We start from the raw sequence: 15,762 nt of genomic DNA, 5'->3' as shown, positions 1-15,762 counted from the left end.
GCGCTGCTCCGGGCAGCCTTCTCCGCCACACGGCGCGCGCGCGCGCCGGGGCTCGCAGAAAGCCCCTGCGAGGAGGCGCGGGAGGGCAGGGCGCACGCGCGAGGCTCATGGCGGAGCGGGCCGACGGCGCGCCCGCCTAGGCAGGAGCAGCATCTGCCGCCATCCGCCTTCATCTGCACGGTGAGGGCGGCCCCGCCGCGCCGCGTCCGCCCAGTGGCGGCCCCTGGGCTGGGGGGGCGCGGTATGGGCCGCCATTTTGGCGGGGGGAGCGGCCACAGGCCCGAGCGCCGCGGGCCCCCCGGGGCCGGGCCTGTGGGGGGCGGCCGGGCCGGGCGTTGATCCGTGGCCGGTTCCAGGAGCCTGCGGCCCTGCTCCCCGCAGGGCGTGGGGAGCCCGCCCAGGCTGCGGGGCACTGTTGGGCTGTGGGCCCTGGGGAGGGCCTCGGCAAGGCTCGGGGCGGCTGAGGGCTGGTGTCCGCGGCCTGCAGCACCCGGCGGAAGGAGTGCGGCGGCCTGCTTGCAGCTGGGGTCCCCTCCCGCGTTAGCCCTGGGGAAGGGAATCGACTCAGGCGCTTGCTCCAGGTAGTTGTGGTTAGGTTGGTTTGCGTTAAATGAAGCGGCGAGATCAGTGAGGTGTAACGGCATAGGGCATTTATAGAGGCGTTCCCTAACTTTGTTTTAATTGGTTTCTGAACAGCTAAAACCATAAGAGAAGTAATTAGCTGGAAGTCCTGATCAGTCATGCAGCAGAAAGGAGCTCAGCTGATGCTCGGCAGCCCTGGTTATCTTTGGGAGAACCTTTTGTCTCACAGTATTAATAAACACTAAATAACTTTAGTTGGGTGGCAGGCAGTTTTCTAATGTGAAGTGATATATGCACACAAATAAGAGGGCAGCGGTCCTCTCTCTGTGTCATATGGAAGGCTTTGGTTTTGCAAAGTATATATTTTTGTTCTACTTCTTGCAGACTCAGCGGAGCTACGATAAGGTGAAAGAAACCCGTTGCCAGCATGTTTCTCTACAACCTGACGTTGCAGCGTGCCACCGGCATTAGCTATGCTATCCATGGCAATTTCTCAGGTAATCGTCTCCTCCCTTAGCACATCTTGACTTGAGCTTTTTCGGGTAGTAGAGGAAAAAGGTGTTTGTTCTTTATTTGGTTTGGTTGCTGAAGCTAGTCTGTTTCAGTATATTATCTTTTGCTGGTACATTATTATTTGCTCTTGAGTGTGCTACTTGAGTTATTGTAACTTGTGGAAAGATCAAGGGAAGTTTGGCTTGATTATGCATAGATTTAATTTAGTGTTTTGTTCGCTTTCCTGGTCTGTTAAAAGATGTTCAAACAATAGTGGCACCTAATGGGGTGAATCAGTTGCTTTGGGTTCTTCCATAGTAATCATAAAACTCTTCGGCATTTAGTAGTCATGAAGTTTTATCTTTTTTCCTACAGTGCCTCTTGAAATTGCATGTTCTGCTGGGTTGTTGCTAACTCTCCTTCATGTTTTGGGCTCTTTAGGAACCAAACAACAAGAAATCGTTGTTTCCCGGGGCAAGATCCTGGAGTTACTGCGCCCCGATCCCAACACAGGAAAGGTTCACACCCTGCTGACCGTGGAAGTGTTTGGAGTCATTCGCTCCCTCATGGCCTTCAGGCTGACAGGTGGGACCAAAGACTATATCGTCGTGGGCAGTGATTCGGGACGCATTGTTATTCTGGAGTACCAGCCCTCAAAGAACGTGTTTGAGAAGATTCATCAGGAAACCTTTGGCAAGAGTGGATGTCGCAGAATCGTTCCAGGCCAGTACTTGGCTGTAGACCCGAAGGGCCGTGCTGTCATGATCAGTAAGTCAGTCTGTCGGCTCGTTTTCTCTTTGTTTTTTTTTTCTCCTGCCTTGGGAATATTTGTTTTGGAGCGAGTTTCTGCCAGGTATAATTGGAAGCGTTTCTTCTCGGGCAGTTTGTTAGGCTATGAGACGTGTCAAGGAGAATGCAGGCATTCAGAATAGTTCCCTGACGCTGATGGAATTGCACGAATTAATTCTAATGCTGGGCCAAAACAACTTGGAAAGAGGCCAGCTTGGTTAGCAGTGTGCAGACAGCCCTGAAGTGTGATGTCTGGGAGAGAAGTTGGGCTTGCAGGCGTCCGTGCTGCAGTGTAGTCAGTCAGCTCCCATAGCCTGAAAGGATGTTATGAATTCTTGTCTCTTCTCTGAGGTGTATCGTGGAGACAGCTAGATGCATTTCTAATTATGCTTCACAGGTAGAAGAATACTTGGATGATTTTTTTGAAGATTTACCATGAGGTGTCTTAGTTACTCAGTACATGAACTGTCTCAGTTTGCTGAAAACAACTTTGTGCGATGCTGCTTTCCTACACGTTAAGACTGAGGACTTGCAGTGATAGGTAGTTTAACAGTGCCCTTTTATCTCAGGAATAACAATAAATAATATTGCTTCCTTTCTAACAAGTCTTGTTTTCATGGGTGAGAAGGTAGCCCAATCACAATTGTGCCATTCATGTAGATCGTTGAAGGTGGTAAGTGTTATGTTGTGGATGCTGTGTTATCAAGCAAGAATACATTTTTACTTAAAATATTTCTGAGGAAAGGCCTTCTTGCCAAATATCTTTAAATGGTGGAACATCTGGCTGCTTCTTTCAATTTGTTTTTCCTTCCCTGCAGTCTGTCATCTCTTGTGTGGTGGAATGAGTGAGGCGGTCTGCCTGTAGCCAGTGTAGATTGAATATTGGGCTAGAGGGATGTATCTCAAAGGGTCAGTCTTAGGCTTTAAAGAACTAGAGTTGTCATTTGTGCTTGCGGCCTGAAACGTTTAAAGTGAGACATTCAAAGTTAGTTGATGGCACAGAGATAAATACCAGTGGTGAACTTCAGCAGAAGTAATGCTAACATTTTCTTGCTAAGTTACATATCAATACTGGGCTTCAGGTATGATTGGATTTGATCATCAGGTGATGTCCTTCAGGTGCTGTTGTCCTTTCCTTGCAGGTGCTATTGAAAAGCAGAAGCTGGTGTATATTTTGAACAGAGATGCTGCTGCTCGTCTCACCATTTCCTCCCCGCTGGAAGCCCACAAGGCCAATACCTTGGTCTACCACGTGGTGGGAGTTGATGTGGGATTTGAAAACCCGATGTTTGCTTGTCTGGAAATGGATTATGAGGTGAGAAGAGCTTGATCTCCCTTTGTCTTTTGAGCCTTGTCGTTCCTTCTCTGGTTTTAAGCTGTCTGTGGAGATGGGGAGCTGTTGGCTGCTTTTGCTGTCTGAGACAAGCTTACTTCCTTTTTGTCTTGCCTTCAGTCAGAATAGGCAACTCTCTTCTGTCTTGGTGATTCTTCTTAAATTCTTGCTGTTCAACTGCAGATGTGTGTCTTTTCTTCCTCTGAGCCTGTTTTTGTGCATCTTATGTTGTGTTTTAGGAAGCAGACAATGATCCAACAGGAGAAGCAGCAGCCAACACACAACAGACTCTGACGTTTTATGAACTGGACCTGGGTTTGAACCATGTTGTTAGGAAATACAGTGAGCCCTTGGAAGAGCATGGCAACTTCCTTATAACAGGTACTGCCCACCTGGCTGCTAAGTCATTTTCCTGTGGATCGACTTGGTTCCCATTGCCCAGGGAAACAGAATCAATATGCTTTACATCTTAGGAGTTGTTTCGATGGTAGTCTGAGCCATTAGTATACATTAATTGACCTTGGAGTCAGGTAACAACTGGTGGTTCGCACATGGGAATACACAAGAATTCATGCAGTTTGAAAGTGCTCCTCATCTCTCTTTTAGATTTATTCTGGATATTCTCTGGATTCCGAAGCTAAGAGATATTAACTGAAATTAGCTGGTAGCAGATGCAAAAGCATGTATTTTTAGGTAATGCATAGGTGTTGTTGTACTCTCTTGCACGGGATTCCAGCAGCTAATGTATGCATTCAAAAGGCAGTAGATGAATCCATGGACTAAAAGCCTACTTACAGGGATTGGGTGCAAAGCCAACCTAACACCTTCGGCCTGGGAAACCGCTGAACCGCTGCAGATTCCTCTCCAAGCACAAAGGAAGCTAAGCTAGGAGAGCATCCTTGTATGCTTGCCCTGCTGTTGCATCTTCTGTAGGCGACTGTCAGATACCAAATACTGGGCCAGATCTGACAGCTGCTACTATTTTGATGATACCTTTTGTTATGCTGGGATCTCAATAGAAGCATTTTAAAAAACGTACTCTAAAAGTGAAAGATATGTCAGATTTTTTTGACAGCAAGCAACCACTCCAGTAACCCAAGGGGTGTGTTTAACTGACAAGTTGCTAATGTGATACTTTGGGCATGTCGTGACTTTCTAGGCAAGCATAAACCACAAAGGGTAAAACATAAGTAGTTTGTCTGAAGCTGCATCCTTCCTTTTTCTCCTTCCTGGTCCCGTGGTTCCATCTGCCCTATTCTCGTGCTGACACAGGCAGCTATGCTCAGTCTTTTGTCTTCACTTTCAATAAGAGCAGATTCGTATATGTAGGGCGATAGCACTGGGAACTATGTTGCTTTAAAAAAAAAAAAAAGACCAAAAAAAAAAACAAACCCAAAAAAATGTTCTGCAGGCAGGAAGTCAGATCTGTGGTAAGAGCTTTTCTCATAATATTTCTTTTTTGTGTTTCAGTTCCTGGTGGTTCTGATGGACCTAGTGGGGTGCTGATCTGTTCTGAAAACTATATTACTTACAAAAACTTTGGTGACCAGCCTGATATCAGATGCCCGATTCCCAGGAGACGGGTGAGAATTTCAGGATTCCTACCCTTTTTTTTTTTTTTAAGATTATCTTTGTCAGTGCTAAATGAATGCTTGGTATTTGCCTTTCAAGGTTAAAGGTGTCAGGGAGGTTTTAAAGTAAGGAAAAAGGAGTTAAAAGTGTGTTGGCTATCATCTACCTTCCTGGCTGCATGTTACCTGTGAGGGAAGATGGGGGTGGACATAGCCTGAAGTGATGAGTTTGCTTCATGTCTCTTCTCTGAGATTTATGCTGGAGATACTCCAAAGACTCTGATCAGGCAGTGCTGTCAGTATAAGATACGACGCACCACCTTAAGTAATTCTGGTTGCCATCGTGTACGCAGGTGAATCTGACAGCTGCTCTGTTGCATCTAAGGCTGCTTCCTCCTCCTTTGGTATTGCAAATCATTGTGTGCTTTGACAGAGCTTTGAACACCTGCCAAGGGTCAGGTGCTCAAAACCAGCTGTAAGTGGATGGCAGCCCTTGCCTCTGTGGTTGGCTTTGATATGTGAGAGTTTTCCAGGGAGGAGGGCAAAAAAAAGATAGCAGGGGCGATGCTTAGGCACAGTGTCTTAGAAATGTATTTCCTTCTGGGGCAGAGATGAACCGATGGTTAACTATGCGTGTAACAGAGGGGATGGGCTTTGTGTTAAAAGCCTCCTCACATACTGTCAGCTCTGAAGGCACCTGTGAAATGGAAATACTTCAGTCCGTGAAATCACATTTGCGCTTGCCAGGTAATTCCACCAATGACCTCCGCTCTCTGTCTTGACAGAATGACTTGGATGACCCAGAGAGAGGTATGATTTTTGTCTGCTCTGCTACACATAAGACCAAGTCCATGTTCTTCTTCCTGGCCCAGACAGAGCAGGGAGACATCTTCAAAATTACTCTGGAGACTGATGAAGACATGGTAAGCATCACATGAAGAACAACAAAAGCATTTATGGAGAAGAGTTCTTAGGATTCTCCAAAGTGATAAATATTTAATATTGTGGTTTTAGCTGTGAAATGGCACACGTTTTGTGTGACTTGTGATAGTTATACCTGCACTTGTAACTAGAGTTCACTCATATAGAAACACAGTGCAAAGTTTGCAAAATCCTGTGAGAATTATGCTGCAGAGTCACTTGGGCATATTTTAGATGTTCTGTAGGCAGTCCTTTCTTCAAAAGATGTATTGTAAAGTGTGGTCCATGAACCTGCTAGAGGGTATTCCAGAAACTAATTCTGGGGAACTTAGTTTCTCCTGATCACAGTAGGTGCTCTATTTCATCTCTTTAATTGAATATTTTCATGTTGCAATCAATCTTCTTGCAAACTGAGGTAGCTAGCTTGGTACAGCTGGTCCATGAGTTGAAATAACAGGCTTGAAGCGGCTTGCTGCTGCTTGTCCTAGTATTTTGCAATGAAAAGATCTCTGCTGCAGTGAATCAGTTGGGGTTTTTGGGTAAATGTTGAATGTTAGTTCCTCCTTCATCTAAACATGCCAGGTTTGGTACAAGGGATGATTGTGTGCCATCTTTAAGTGGCTTAAGATTGTTCTTGGATGTTTCACCAAGAGTGTTGCGACCATATCAAATGTAGAAATTTGCTCAGGACAGTGAATTTTTCACGTGTTGGGGAATGGCTGGTGCTTAGTGAAGCAAATTTCTTCTTTTAGACAGCTTGCTCTTTTTTCCAAACTTGCTCAGCGTTACCAAAGCCATAAAGTCTTAGAATCATCAGGCAGTCTGACTTGTGTGTTCAAAATAGTCTGCTGGATTTTGTGATTTATAACCTGCTGCCCCAAACTACTGATGTGGTTATGCCTGGCCCACTGTCTTGCTTCCTTTCTTTGGAGCTGATAGCTAGGCAGCTTTTTTTTTTTTTTTTTTTTTATTAAATCTCACATGCACAGCTCTAGTACTTTGCTAGCACGGTCATGTCTTCCTCTGCTTTCAGGTAACAGAGATTCGACTGAAGTACTTTGACACTGTTCCTGTCGCTGCTGCCATGTGCGTGCTGAAGACGGGGTTTCTCTTTGTGGCATCTGAATTTGGAAACCAGTGAGTAAACAATTTTACGTCAGCATTTTCCCCCTGAAACAGACTGTTTCTGTTCAGGATTGCAAACTGAGCCTTGACCTTCCTGAACATAAGACAACATGGCTTTGCTTACGTGGCTCGAGCAGAACAATTGGTTTAGACTATGACTGAATGGGGGAATTTTCTTGTTGTTTGAACCCAGATTAGATATTACAGTACAGAGAACAAAAGATTACGTGCTGTTGCGGTAGGTTTTGGAAGAACTGAGCATTTGCAGTTGATACGGGGTCGATCATGTATCCAGATGAATTATCTTCTAATTAGTTTGAAAGTTTTCATTGAACTTCTGTGTGTTATGGCCCACTCAGAAGTAGATTGGGTTTGTTATCAGTAACTGTGGTCCTTTCCTTAATAGATGTATACTTGAGGGCTTCCTCAATTCGTGTTTGGGGTTCTAGAATATTCTAAAGACTCAGAGAAGACACTGCACACCTTTGACGATGGCTTAACAGTGTCTTAAGTGGGGGATTCACAGGAATGGAGATCATGTACTCTTTTCTGACTACATCTGCAGTCAGCCACCTGAGGGAGCTCCAGGCAGTTTACTCGAGTGAATCTGAATTGGGTTGTAGAAACCAAGCTCTTGAGGAAGCCATATTCATTTGAGCTTTATTAAAACCAGGAAGTAAATCAGTCCGTCTTTCTGGTTTTATTTTTTTTCCTCTGAAGTTTAACTTGATTGTTGTGATATTTAGGCTCATAAAATGGAATAGGGAAAGTAGTTAAAAATAGTGAGGTGAGAGTATTGCAATAAAATGGATAACTGGAGTTGCACTCTTACCCGTTGGCCTCGCTGTTGGCCTCAGCTGTCAGTGGGTGCTTTGGCTCTAACACAAGAATAACTGAAAGGCTCAAGGGTGAAGAGAGAAAACACTGAAACTCTGGGATACCTTGCCAGTGACAGCTACAAACAAGAAGGTTTGGAGGGGGGAGGTTGTGGTGGGTTTTTTCTTTGGTTTTCTTTGCGGGCCTCTGATTCCCTTTAAGCATTTTGTCACCAAGAAGACAATCCTTAAGGCTAAATTTTAATAGATGTATAATGTAGGGAAGGATTTCTCTCCTCCCCACTGCCTGAATATCTGGCTAAGCCTTTCTTAGAGAAGGCTGCATGAGCTTTGCGCTGAACATGCTGTTGCTCTTGTTTTCTGTCTCAAGTTACCTGTACCAGATAGCTCATCTGGGTGACGATGATGAGGAGCCAGAGTTCTCTTCTGCCATGCCTCTTGAGGAAGGAGATACGTTCTTTTTTCAGCCACGACCTCTCAAGAACCTGGTGCTGGTGGATGAGTTGGACAGTTTGTCTCCTATTCTGTGTTGTCAGGTACGTTGCCATCAGCAAGCTCCCATTCACCACAAAAGTCTTTCTCGTTTGCAGAGGAATTGACCGTAGGTGCATGCTTTTTTTTCTTTGCTTTTCTGCAGAGTATTTGTGTGTAAGCAGAGTCACAAAAGCTACACTATCCTAGGTTTCCAGAAGTACTGTTCATACTAAATGCTGATAGAAAAGCAAGTCTGTGAAATTCTCTGACAGCTGCCTAAGACTGGTACCTGGCCTGGCAGCCTTTGATTCCTGCGGTGATAAATACATATCTGGACACAGGGTGTCAGCCAGGAGACCTGTGCTGCTCCTCTGTTGACCATCAGACCAGTTCTTTTCTCTGCAGAGAGTTTGGTTAAAACTTGACGTTATTTCAGGGCAGCAGATGGTACACCCTATGGCATCTTCACTGTTTTCAGTGTTCGGGAAAAAAAACATTCTTAAAGGAGTAGTGTGGTGTATATAGTTTAGTTTTATTTGTCTCTTCCTGTGGATATTGTTTGACAGTATTTCTCCATGCAGATAGCAGATTTGGCCAATGAAGACACACCCCAGTTGTATGTGGCTTGTGGTCGGGGGCCCCGGTCGTCTCTGAGGGTTCTAAGGCATGGACTTGAGGTAAGACTTCCAGCATTTCAGAAGAACAGCTTGAGGGGCAGGGACTGTGGGAGAAAATCCTTGAAATAAGAGTGCTGAAATGAAGGGATTCTCCTCCTGCCGTAGTTGGGGGAGAGAGCAACTTTCTCTAGGCTTGCTTCTTGGAAATTGAAGGGTTGTACTGTTTACTCTTAACACTCAAAGGCCTTTTGTTCAGTTGACTCCAACCACCTGCATTTTGTCTCTTCTAATACTTGTGTGTCTTGAGCTGGAACATTCCTGGTATATCTGCCAGCTGCTGATCTCTTTGCTGGGGGCAGGTGCCCTTGTTTTACAGCTGATCATCTGAGCTCTAATGTTGCTGTATCACTGCTGAATGTATTCTACCCCGTAGCAGATCTGGCATGGGGAGAGAGCATGAGAGTTGGGAATTGTTAGCTTTCCTATCCATTTGTGGGAAAGTGTAAAAAATGCTGGTGGTTTGGTGACTTACTGTAGTAAGTCTAAACATCTGTTTTGCAAAAGAACTTTGCTCCTGTTTACTCTTAGGTATCTGAAATGGCTGTCTCAGAGCTGCCTGGTAACCCCAATGCTGTATGGACCGTGAGGAGACATGTTGAAGGTATGTGGTATTTTCCTAAAGCACAGGGAGCTGATAATGTTTTTTGGTGTGGGTTTTTGGGTGGTTTTTTGTTTTTCTGTCCAAGGAGATAGGAAAGGTGCTGCATGATGGTTGTGTGCCATCCCCGAAAGTTGTGTTTTGAATCAGCAGCTACCTGTTTGTACTTAAAATCTGCCCTGTGGTTCCCTAGAATTGTCATGCTTCCCTTTGACAAAGAAGCACCTGCCTGCAGCTGCATCCATCACCCAATATGCTGTGTCAGCTGTATGTTTGCAGCCTGAAGCTGCTGAACTTCTCATCCTTTCCCACTTCCCATAAGTTCTTGCTCCAACATCAGCAGGCAATGATTATGCTTTTTGTTGGAGCATACTCGCTATTCTTCATATGCGTGTTGACAACTACAGTAATCAGCTCTTTGTGAGGGAGTGGGATACAAATTATGGAACAAAGAAGATAAATCAGCAGTGTCTGTATTTTATTACTTCCCTCTATGCATATCTGCAAAGAAAACAGTCTATTTGGGCTAGGACACACTCCCTATTCAAAAACCCAGCAGTGTATAGGATGCTGCTGATTCCAGGAAGGTCAGGATTTGAAATTGGCAGGATGTACTGAATTGTGGGCTTGGGGTTTTTTCCTGATGTGAAATAATGGGTTTGCCTTACAAGAGGAAATGTAATCCCTTGTCCTCCCTTTCTTTTGGGGGTGAGAACAGAGTTCCTCAGAAACACGTAAAAAGCCTGAAATGAATCTATTCTGGATACTGACACTCTTTGTGGTAATTTCTGAGGCAGTGCTTCGTATAAATCTCGCAAAGACTTCTTGTAGGTTTATGCACTGGATGTAGAAATGAGATTGTTGCAGTGGAGACCTTAGCCTGCTGCGGTGACATGGTATCTTGTCTTTAAGCAATTGTAGAGTAGCGTGTCTTCCAGGGAGCCAGATCCTGTGGGAATTTCAAACATTGTTGTGGAGTTTACCTTGCCGTCTGAGACCTGCCATCAATTCCTGTGCGCATGTCCTGAGACTCATGCACTGCCTAAGCAGCATGGAAGGAGCTTTGAGCACAAAGTGCCTTCATGTTCCCCAGAAATGAAAGGGTCAGAAGGAAAGTATTTCACAGTTCATATCAAAAACATGTGCTTTTCTTAAGAGGCATTCTAGTTTGTTAGAGACAAAACCTTTGCTCCTGCCTTCTGGAAAAGGAGTTGGTAACATTTGCTCCCTCTGAGAGACAGAGGCTTCTGACATCACATGACAGTTTTAAAACCTTGGGATTCCAGGGGATGACTTTGACTTTTCAGGAGATGGAGGACCATTGCTAACCTACGTGGAACAGACCAGTCTCACTGCCTTTTTTTTTTTTTCTTCCCCTCCTTCCGAATTCTCCAGATTCCGGCATGAAGATCTCGATGATTTCAGAAAGGCTGGAATCTGTAGCTGTTGTGAACCATGCTACTTTTTGAATACAATTTAAAGTTAGATAAAACCGATTGCCAAGTTACAACTCTTTGAATTCAGAAACAGTTTTAGTGGATTTTAATCAGAAAGACTGCAGAACCTTTTCAGACATGTACCTAATCTTGAAACTGCCCAAGAGCTGTTTTTTCAGTGTTCAGTTTGCAGTGTCGAGCTGCCTGGCTCTGCCTCGATGCCACAGTGTGCGCGTGCTGCAAGGCCTCTGTAAGACACGTACAGGTTTGCAGCCTTCAAAGCAAATACTAACCTTGGCTGGTACGTGGTGATACACACTACCAATACCAAGCCTCTTTTTTTCTTCCACAGGTGGCTGGTGGTGGAGGTGCTGATCACCACAGGTGTGTACCTACTGCTAGGGGCTACTGTACTGTCCCACAGGTTAACCGCAGAGAATCCCAAAATCATGGGGCTACTTTTATGCTAAGCTTTTCAGTAAATGAATTCTAGAAGCTGTTATGTAGTTGGACATTGTTGCCTTTGTAGTTCAGTAGCTGAGGAGTAGAAAGCAACTCCCACTCCATCTTACAGTCTTTGGGGAACAAAATAATTGACTTTGTCTCTGCAGAACGGTCAGTTCTTGCTAACATCAGAGGTGTGCATTTCAGGGGTGTTTTCGGCTCCTTTCTAGATTGAGGATTGGCTCCCAGCTGCTTTGTACAGACCTCCAAGGGAAAATGGTTGAGTGGGCTTGAAGCGCTTGTAGGTATTGCTGGCATGGGAATGCCCTGTGGTTATGGGATGTGTCTACCCATCAGACAGACGTGGATGGGATTTGGACCAAACCCACTTCTGCAGCTAAATATCGAGGTCTGGGGAGCTAGATGGCTGTGTGCTTCGCTGTGGAGATAGACATGAGCCGAGACCTAACAGTCTGTGTTCCCTACCTGGCACTCTTGCATGAAAAGCAATGTGCAGTGAGTCACCGCTGCGGAGTCTCCACGCAGTAGTAAACAGAAGCCCAGGAAAATGTGCTGTCATCCCGTCAGTATCTTTTTAAGTGAGAATAATCCTGCATTTTGTCACAGCTCATCTGTTCATTCACTGAACTCCTCTGAGCTAGTGGTGACTACATTTGAATCGGTGCAAATTCAGATGCTGTGGAGTGGGGAAAAAAACTGTATCGGGTGTGGACTGGCATATAAGAATGGAATTCTCATGGACTAACTTGAACTGAATTAATGACAAGTAACAACAAGGACAGTAGTATAGAGTTCATGGACTGAAATGGGGTGTTTTCATAACTGATCATGACATGTGCATGAAGCTGCAGAAAACTTGTAATGAAGGCACAGGAGAATGAGTCCAGCTGTGGTTCTTCAGAGTCATTAAAATGTCTCTGTTACTTGCTGAAAGGAGCTAACTGGAGCAATTAGAACAGTAATAAGCATCTCTGAAGTCTTGTGTCTGCATACAAAATAATGTCTATCTGTTCAAAACTCTGGGCAGCCTGATGTTATGCTTGGGATTCTGCAGAGCAAGTGGATATCTTTTCATATTAAAATCTATAGATCTTTTCTTTTTCTAACTGAGAATACTTCTCAGTGTGCCCCAGGGATTTAGTCCTCTTAATTTCAACTAGGCTGCTATTTTTTCTAAACCAAAATTATATTGTTTGAATCTAGATGAATGCATCTTATTCACTGACTTCATTCTGGTAAATCAAACCCTTTATTTCAAAAGCTCCAGCAGAGAGGCATTAAGCAACACTACTGGACTTCAAGCAAAAACGCACTTGTCACTATTATTGACGCAGACTTAAAGGCATGCTGTAATATAACTGTAAGCCAGTGGAAAGAAAGAGCTGAAAAAAGTATTAAGAGGTAGGAATGAGTTTTCGTTTAGAGTAGGACTAAGGGAATCTGTTTTGCTTTCAAATGGGAGTTCTTTGTCCTGCTCCAAATCACATGGTTAAGCCTCCAGCTGGGACATGGTGGTTTATCATGAGAATGACAGCCCCCAGGGAGGAAGGCAGCAGCTCTCTAGAAGTTTGGAAAGCAACGATGGACTTTGAAATGGAATTTTTAGAACATCCTGTCTGCAGGATATTTATGAATTAAATGCTTAGCCTGCGAACTGCTAGAATGTCAGTTTAAAGCGATCGAGGAATTCTTGTAGACTTCTGGTGTTGAAAAATTCATGCAAGTTTGAGGGGGAGATGCTCTTTAGTATAGAAAATAACCAGCGTGTAATGGCGTACGTCTTACTTGAACTCTTACCATCTGCTGTTAATGTTAGAGAAATTCTCCCGTTAAGCCAAGTGTTTAAATAGTTGGCGTTACTAATCGGTTTCTGTGTGCAGGTTCAGTTCTTGTCTCATTTCCCCAAGTGGACCTGCTCCTGTTTGTGGGGTTCGGGAGCATGTTGGAGGTTATAGGCTGTGACCACTTAATAGAGTCGTAATGGGAGTTTAAAGCAATTCCACAGCGGTCTGTGGCATAATTATATAAAGCTCTTCAGTTTGATCAGAGCTGCGGTCTGTATACCAGATGTTGGAGAGAAGAATGATCTTTTTTTTTTTTTTTACTTGCATATTTTCAGCTGTATGTCAGAACTTTTTGTTATAAACGTGATGCAGCAGGTTTGGCAATGCCTGCCTCTAAACAGGGTGGATAAGAAAAGGATCAGTTCCTGAAGCGTTTGTTTCAGTTAACCCAGCTCAGTTTCTTTAAGCTGCTGCATGGTATTTGCTGGCATCCTGTATTCATCCCAGTGAGAGTTCTCTATTTTCTTTCTCTACTTAGAGAGTCATTACCCACTTCTCAATGTCTCCCATATTTGCAAATTATGGAGAAACTCTGCTCAAGGGCCAAAACCATGACAGCTCTCTTACACCCTCACCTCTGCTAATTGTCTTGTGCTTGGTGCATAAGTCTGAGCTTTGGGTTGAGTTGGGTTAAAATGGGGAATTCTTTCTTTTTAAGAAATAGCACTTGCATGACAACACCAGCAGAAGTGGAGTTGCTTCTCTGAGGCAATCTTATTTCTCCACTGAGGCTCCTGGCTCCATCTCCCAACAGACTTCATTGTTTCTGTTGCTTTTGTTATTCTGTCTTAATGAGACTCTCCTCTCCCCCTCTTTAATGCCTGTCACTTTCTGCAGAATGAAAACGGACAGCAGTAAACCGGGGCGTTCTCTTTACCCAGTCCTACTACCCTTTTTTCCCCACAAAGTTTCCCTATTTCCAAATGAGCTCTTAAGATTATTTTGATTAGCATAGCTCTTCCATGTCCAAGCTACTGGACTCTCCCAAGATGTCCCCTTTGGGAGAAGCCAATACTGGAGATAATAGTTGCGATATTGTCATTTATTCCAGTAGAAGTAAAGGTCAGTGTTTGCTCAGTTTTAAAAACGTAATGGTTTCTCATCCCAGGAGACGGTACGGGTGGCTGTGTGAATGTAAACTAGTTGAGCTTCTGGCTGAGGGTAGAGCGGGCTAACCCTGAGCTCCTCTGCTGCAGTGCACACTAATCGTTCTCTGCAGTCTTTTATTATATGGCTACTAGATAGACATGTGGTCGTGCAACCTCCTGTTCGCAGCATTCATGGTGTGGTTTCTGCAGATGGGTTCCATGTGTTCAGATTATTGGAGGAGAGCATTTCATGTGACTTCATTGGGTGTTAAATCTGGATTCAGCTCCTCGTGTGAGGTGGGGCAACTGTCTTAAAGGCTTCTAGACCTTGTGCTGTCTTTCAAAAAAGTAGGCAGGAGTCTTGCTTGCCAGAATCCAGAGTGTCGTGAATTGACTCTGTATCTGGATCATCATTTGATCCGTGGCTCAGTCTTGCGTTGTTTGGAGTCTAGCAGTGGCTGGCTTTTGGACAGTGTGTCCTAGAACGAACTTGCATAATATTGCCAGCAGATGTAATTATCACAGGAATTCTGCTGAAGAGTAACTGCTAGACATCTGTCAGACTGCTAATTTTTTTGGGAAGCCTTGCATTTATTTAATCAGCACCCTTTTTTCCCTGTCTTCCTTGACCAGATGAATTTGATGCCTATATCATTGTGTCCTTCGTAAATGCCACACTGGTGCTGTCTATTGGAGAGACTGTAGAAGAAGTGACTGACTCTGGATTCCTGGGTACTACACCCACCTTGTCCTGCTCTCTTCTTGGTGATGATGCTTTGGTACAGGTAATGGAAAGCTGCTTCTGACATGTCTGCTTATGTCTGCCACTCTCTGCTTGCTCCACGCCCGTGGTTTCTACAGTAATGCAACATATGTCATGTCTAAAGGTGTGGATTGGCAGAGAATGACACTTACTCAGCCTTCCCCTTTCTGTATCCTGCTAAGTGAAACTGGACCAGCTGAAGATGGTATTAATCTCCTTCAGCGCATGCTCAGTTGTTCCTTGCTGTAGTTCCAAGATGCAGTGCTTCCAGCCAGCGAGTCGCTTCGCGCTCCTTGAGCCTGTTGCATAGCTAGTGCATCTCCGCTGCCAGGAGCAGTGCTTGCCTTTGGCTTTTTCTGTGCCAGAATCACCAGTGAGATGGGACTTGTGAAGAGATGGTAAATACAGAATTTAATGTGACCTCTTTTCCCTCAGGTTTATCCAGATGGGATCCGGCACATCCGAGCAGATAAGAGAGTAAATGAATGGAAGACACCAGGGAAGAAAACCATTGTAAAATGTGCTGTGAACCAGAGACAAGTAGTGATAGCACTGACTGGAGGAGAGCTGGTTTACTTTGAGATGGACCCGGTATGTGTGTTAATGTTGTGAATGAATTTGGAAGAGCAAGGCAGAGTATGGGGCATGCCAGAGATTGATTCTTGATCAGACCTGCAGAAAAGGATTCTGTAATGAAGCGTCCTTCTAGAACAGGTAGATCAAAGCCCTGCGTATCTGGACTGTGTCTCTCTGAGATGATTTAATGGC

General features: G+C 44.6%; 1 protein-coding gene and 1 non-coding gene across 2 annotated transcripts in view; both read left to right on the top strand.

Moving 5' to 3' along the window:
- Window positions 1-110: 110 nt before the first annotated feature.
- Window positions 111-15,762, top strand: part of SF3B3 (splicing factor 3b subunit 3) — a 30,109-nt gene continuing 14,457 nt past the window's right edge. The window contains exons 1-13 of the mRNA XM_059824656.1: window positions 111-180; window positions 967-1,079; window positions 1,516-1,842; window positions 3,006-3,178; window positions 3,436-3,577; window positions 4,667-4,779; window positions 5,553-5,690; window positions 6,722-6,825; window positions 8,020-8,185; window positions 8,705-8,800; window positions 9,329-9,401; window positions 14,865-15,016; window positions 15,430-15,585. Coding sequence (XP_059680639.1) covers window positions 1,010-1,079; window positions 1,516-1,842; window positions 3,006-3,178; window positions 3,436-3,577; window positions 4,667-4,779; window positions 5,553-5,690; window positions 6,722-6,825; window positions 8,020-8,185; window positions 8,705-8,800; window positions 9,329-9,401; window positions 14,865-15,016; window positions 15,430-15,585 — 1,710 coding nt within the window. The 5' untranslated portion in view covers window positions 111-180; window positions 967-1,009. The remainder of the gene's footprint in view (window positions 181-966; window positions 1,080-1,515; window positions 1,843-3,005; window positions 3,179-3,435; window positions 3,578-4,666; window positions 4,780-5,552; window positions 5,691-6,721; window positions 6,826-8,019; window positions 8,186-8,704; window positions 8,801-9,328; window positions 9,402-14,864; window positions 15,017-15,429; window positions 15,586-15,762) is intronic.
- Window positions 4,979-5,058, top strand: LOC132318307 (small nucleolar RNA SNORD111). Its single transcript, XR_009484313.1, has one exon. It is a non-coding gene; the product is annotated as a small nucleolar RNA SNORD111 (small nucleolar RNA).

The sequence above is a fragment of the Gavia stellata genome, chromosome 15 (assembly GCF_030936135.1).
Source record: "Gavia stellata isolate bGavSte3 chromosome 15, bGavSte3.hap2, whole genome shotgun sequence".
NCBI lineage: Eukaryota > Metazoa > Chordata > Aves > Gaviiformes > Gaviidae > Gavia > Gavia stellata.
Note: the sequence above shows the minus strand (reverse complement) of the source record. Positions and strands in the feature narration are given on the sequence as shown.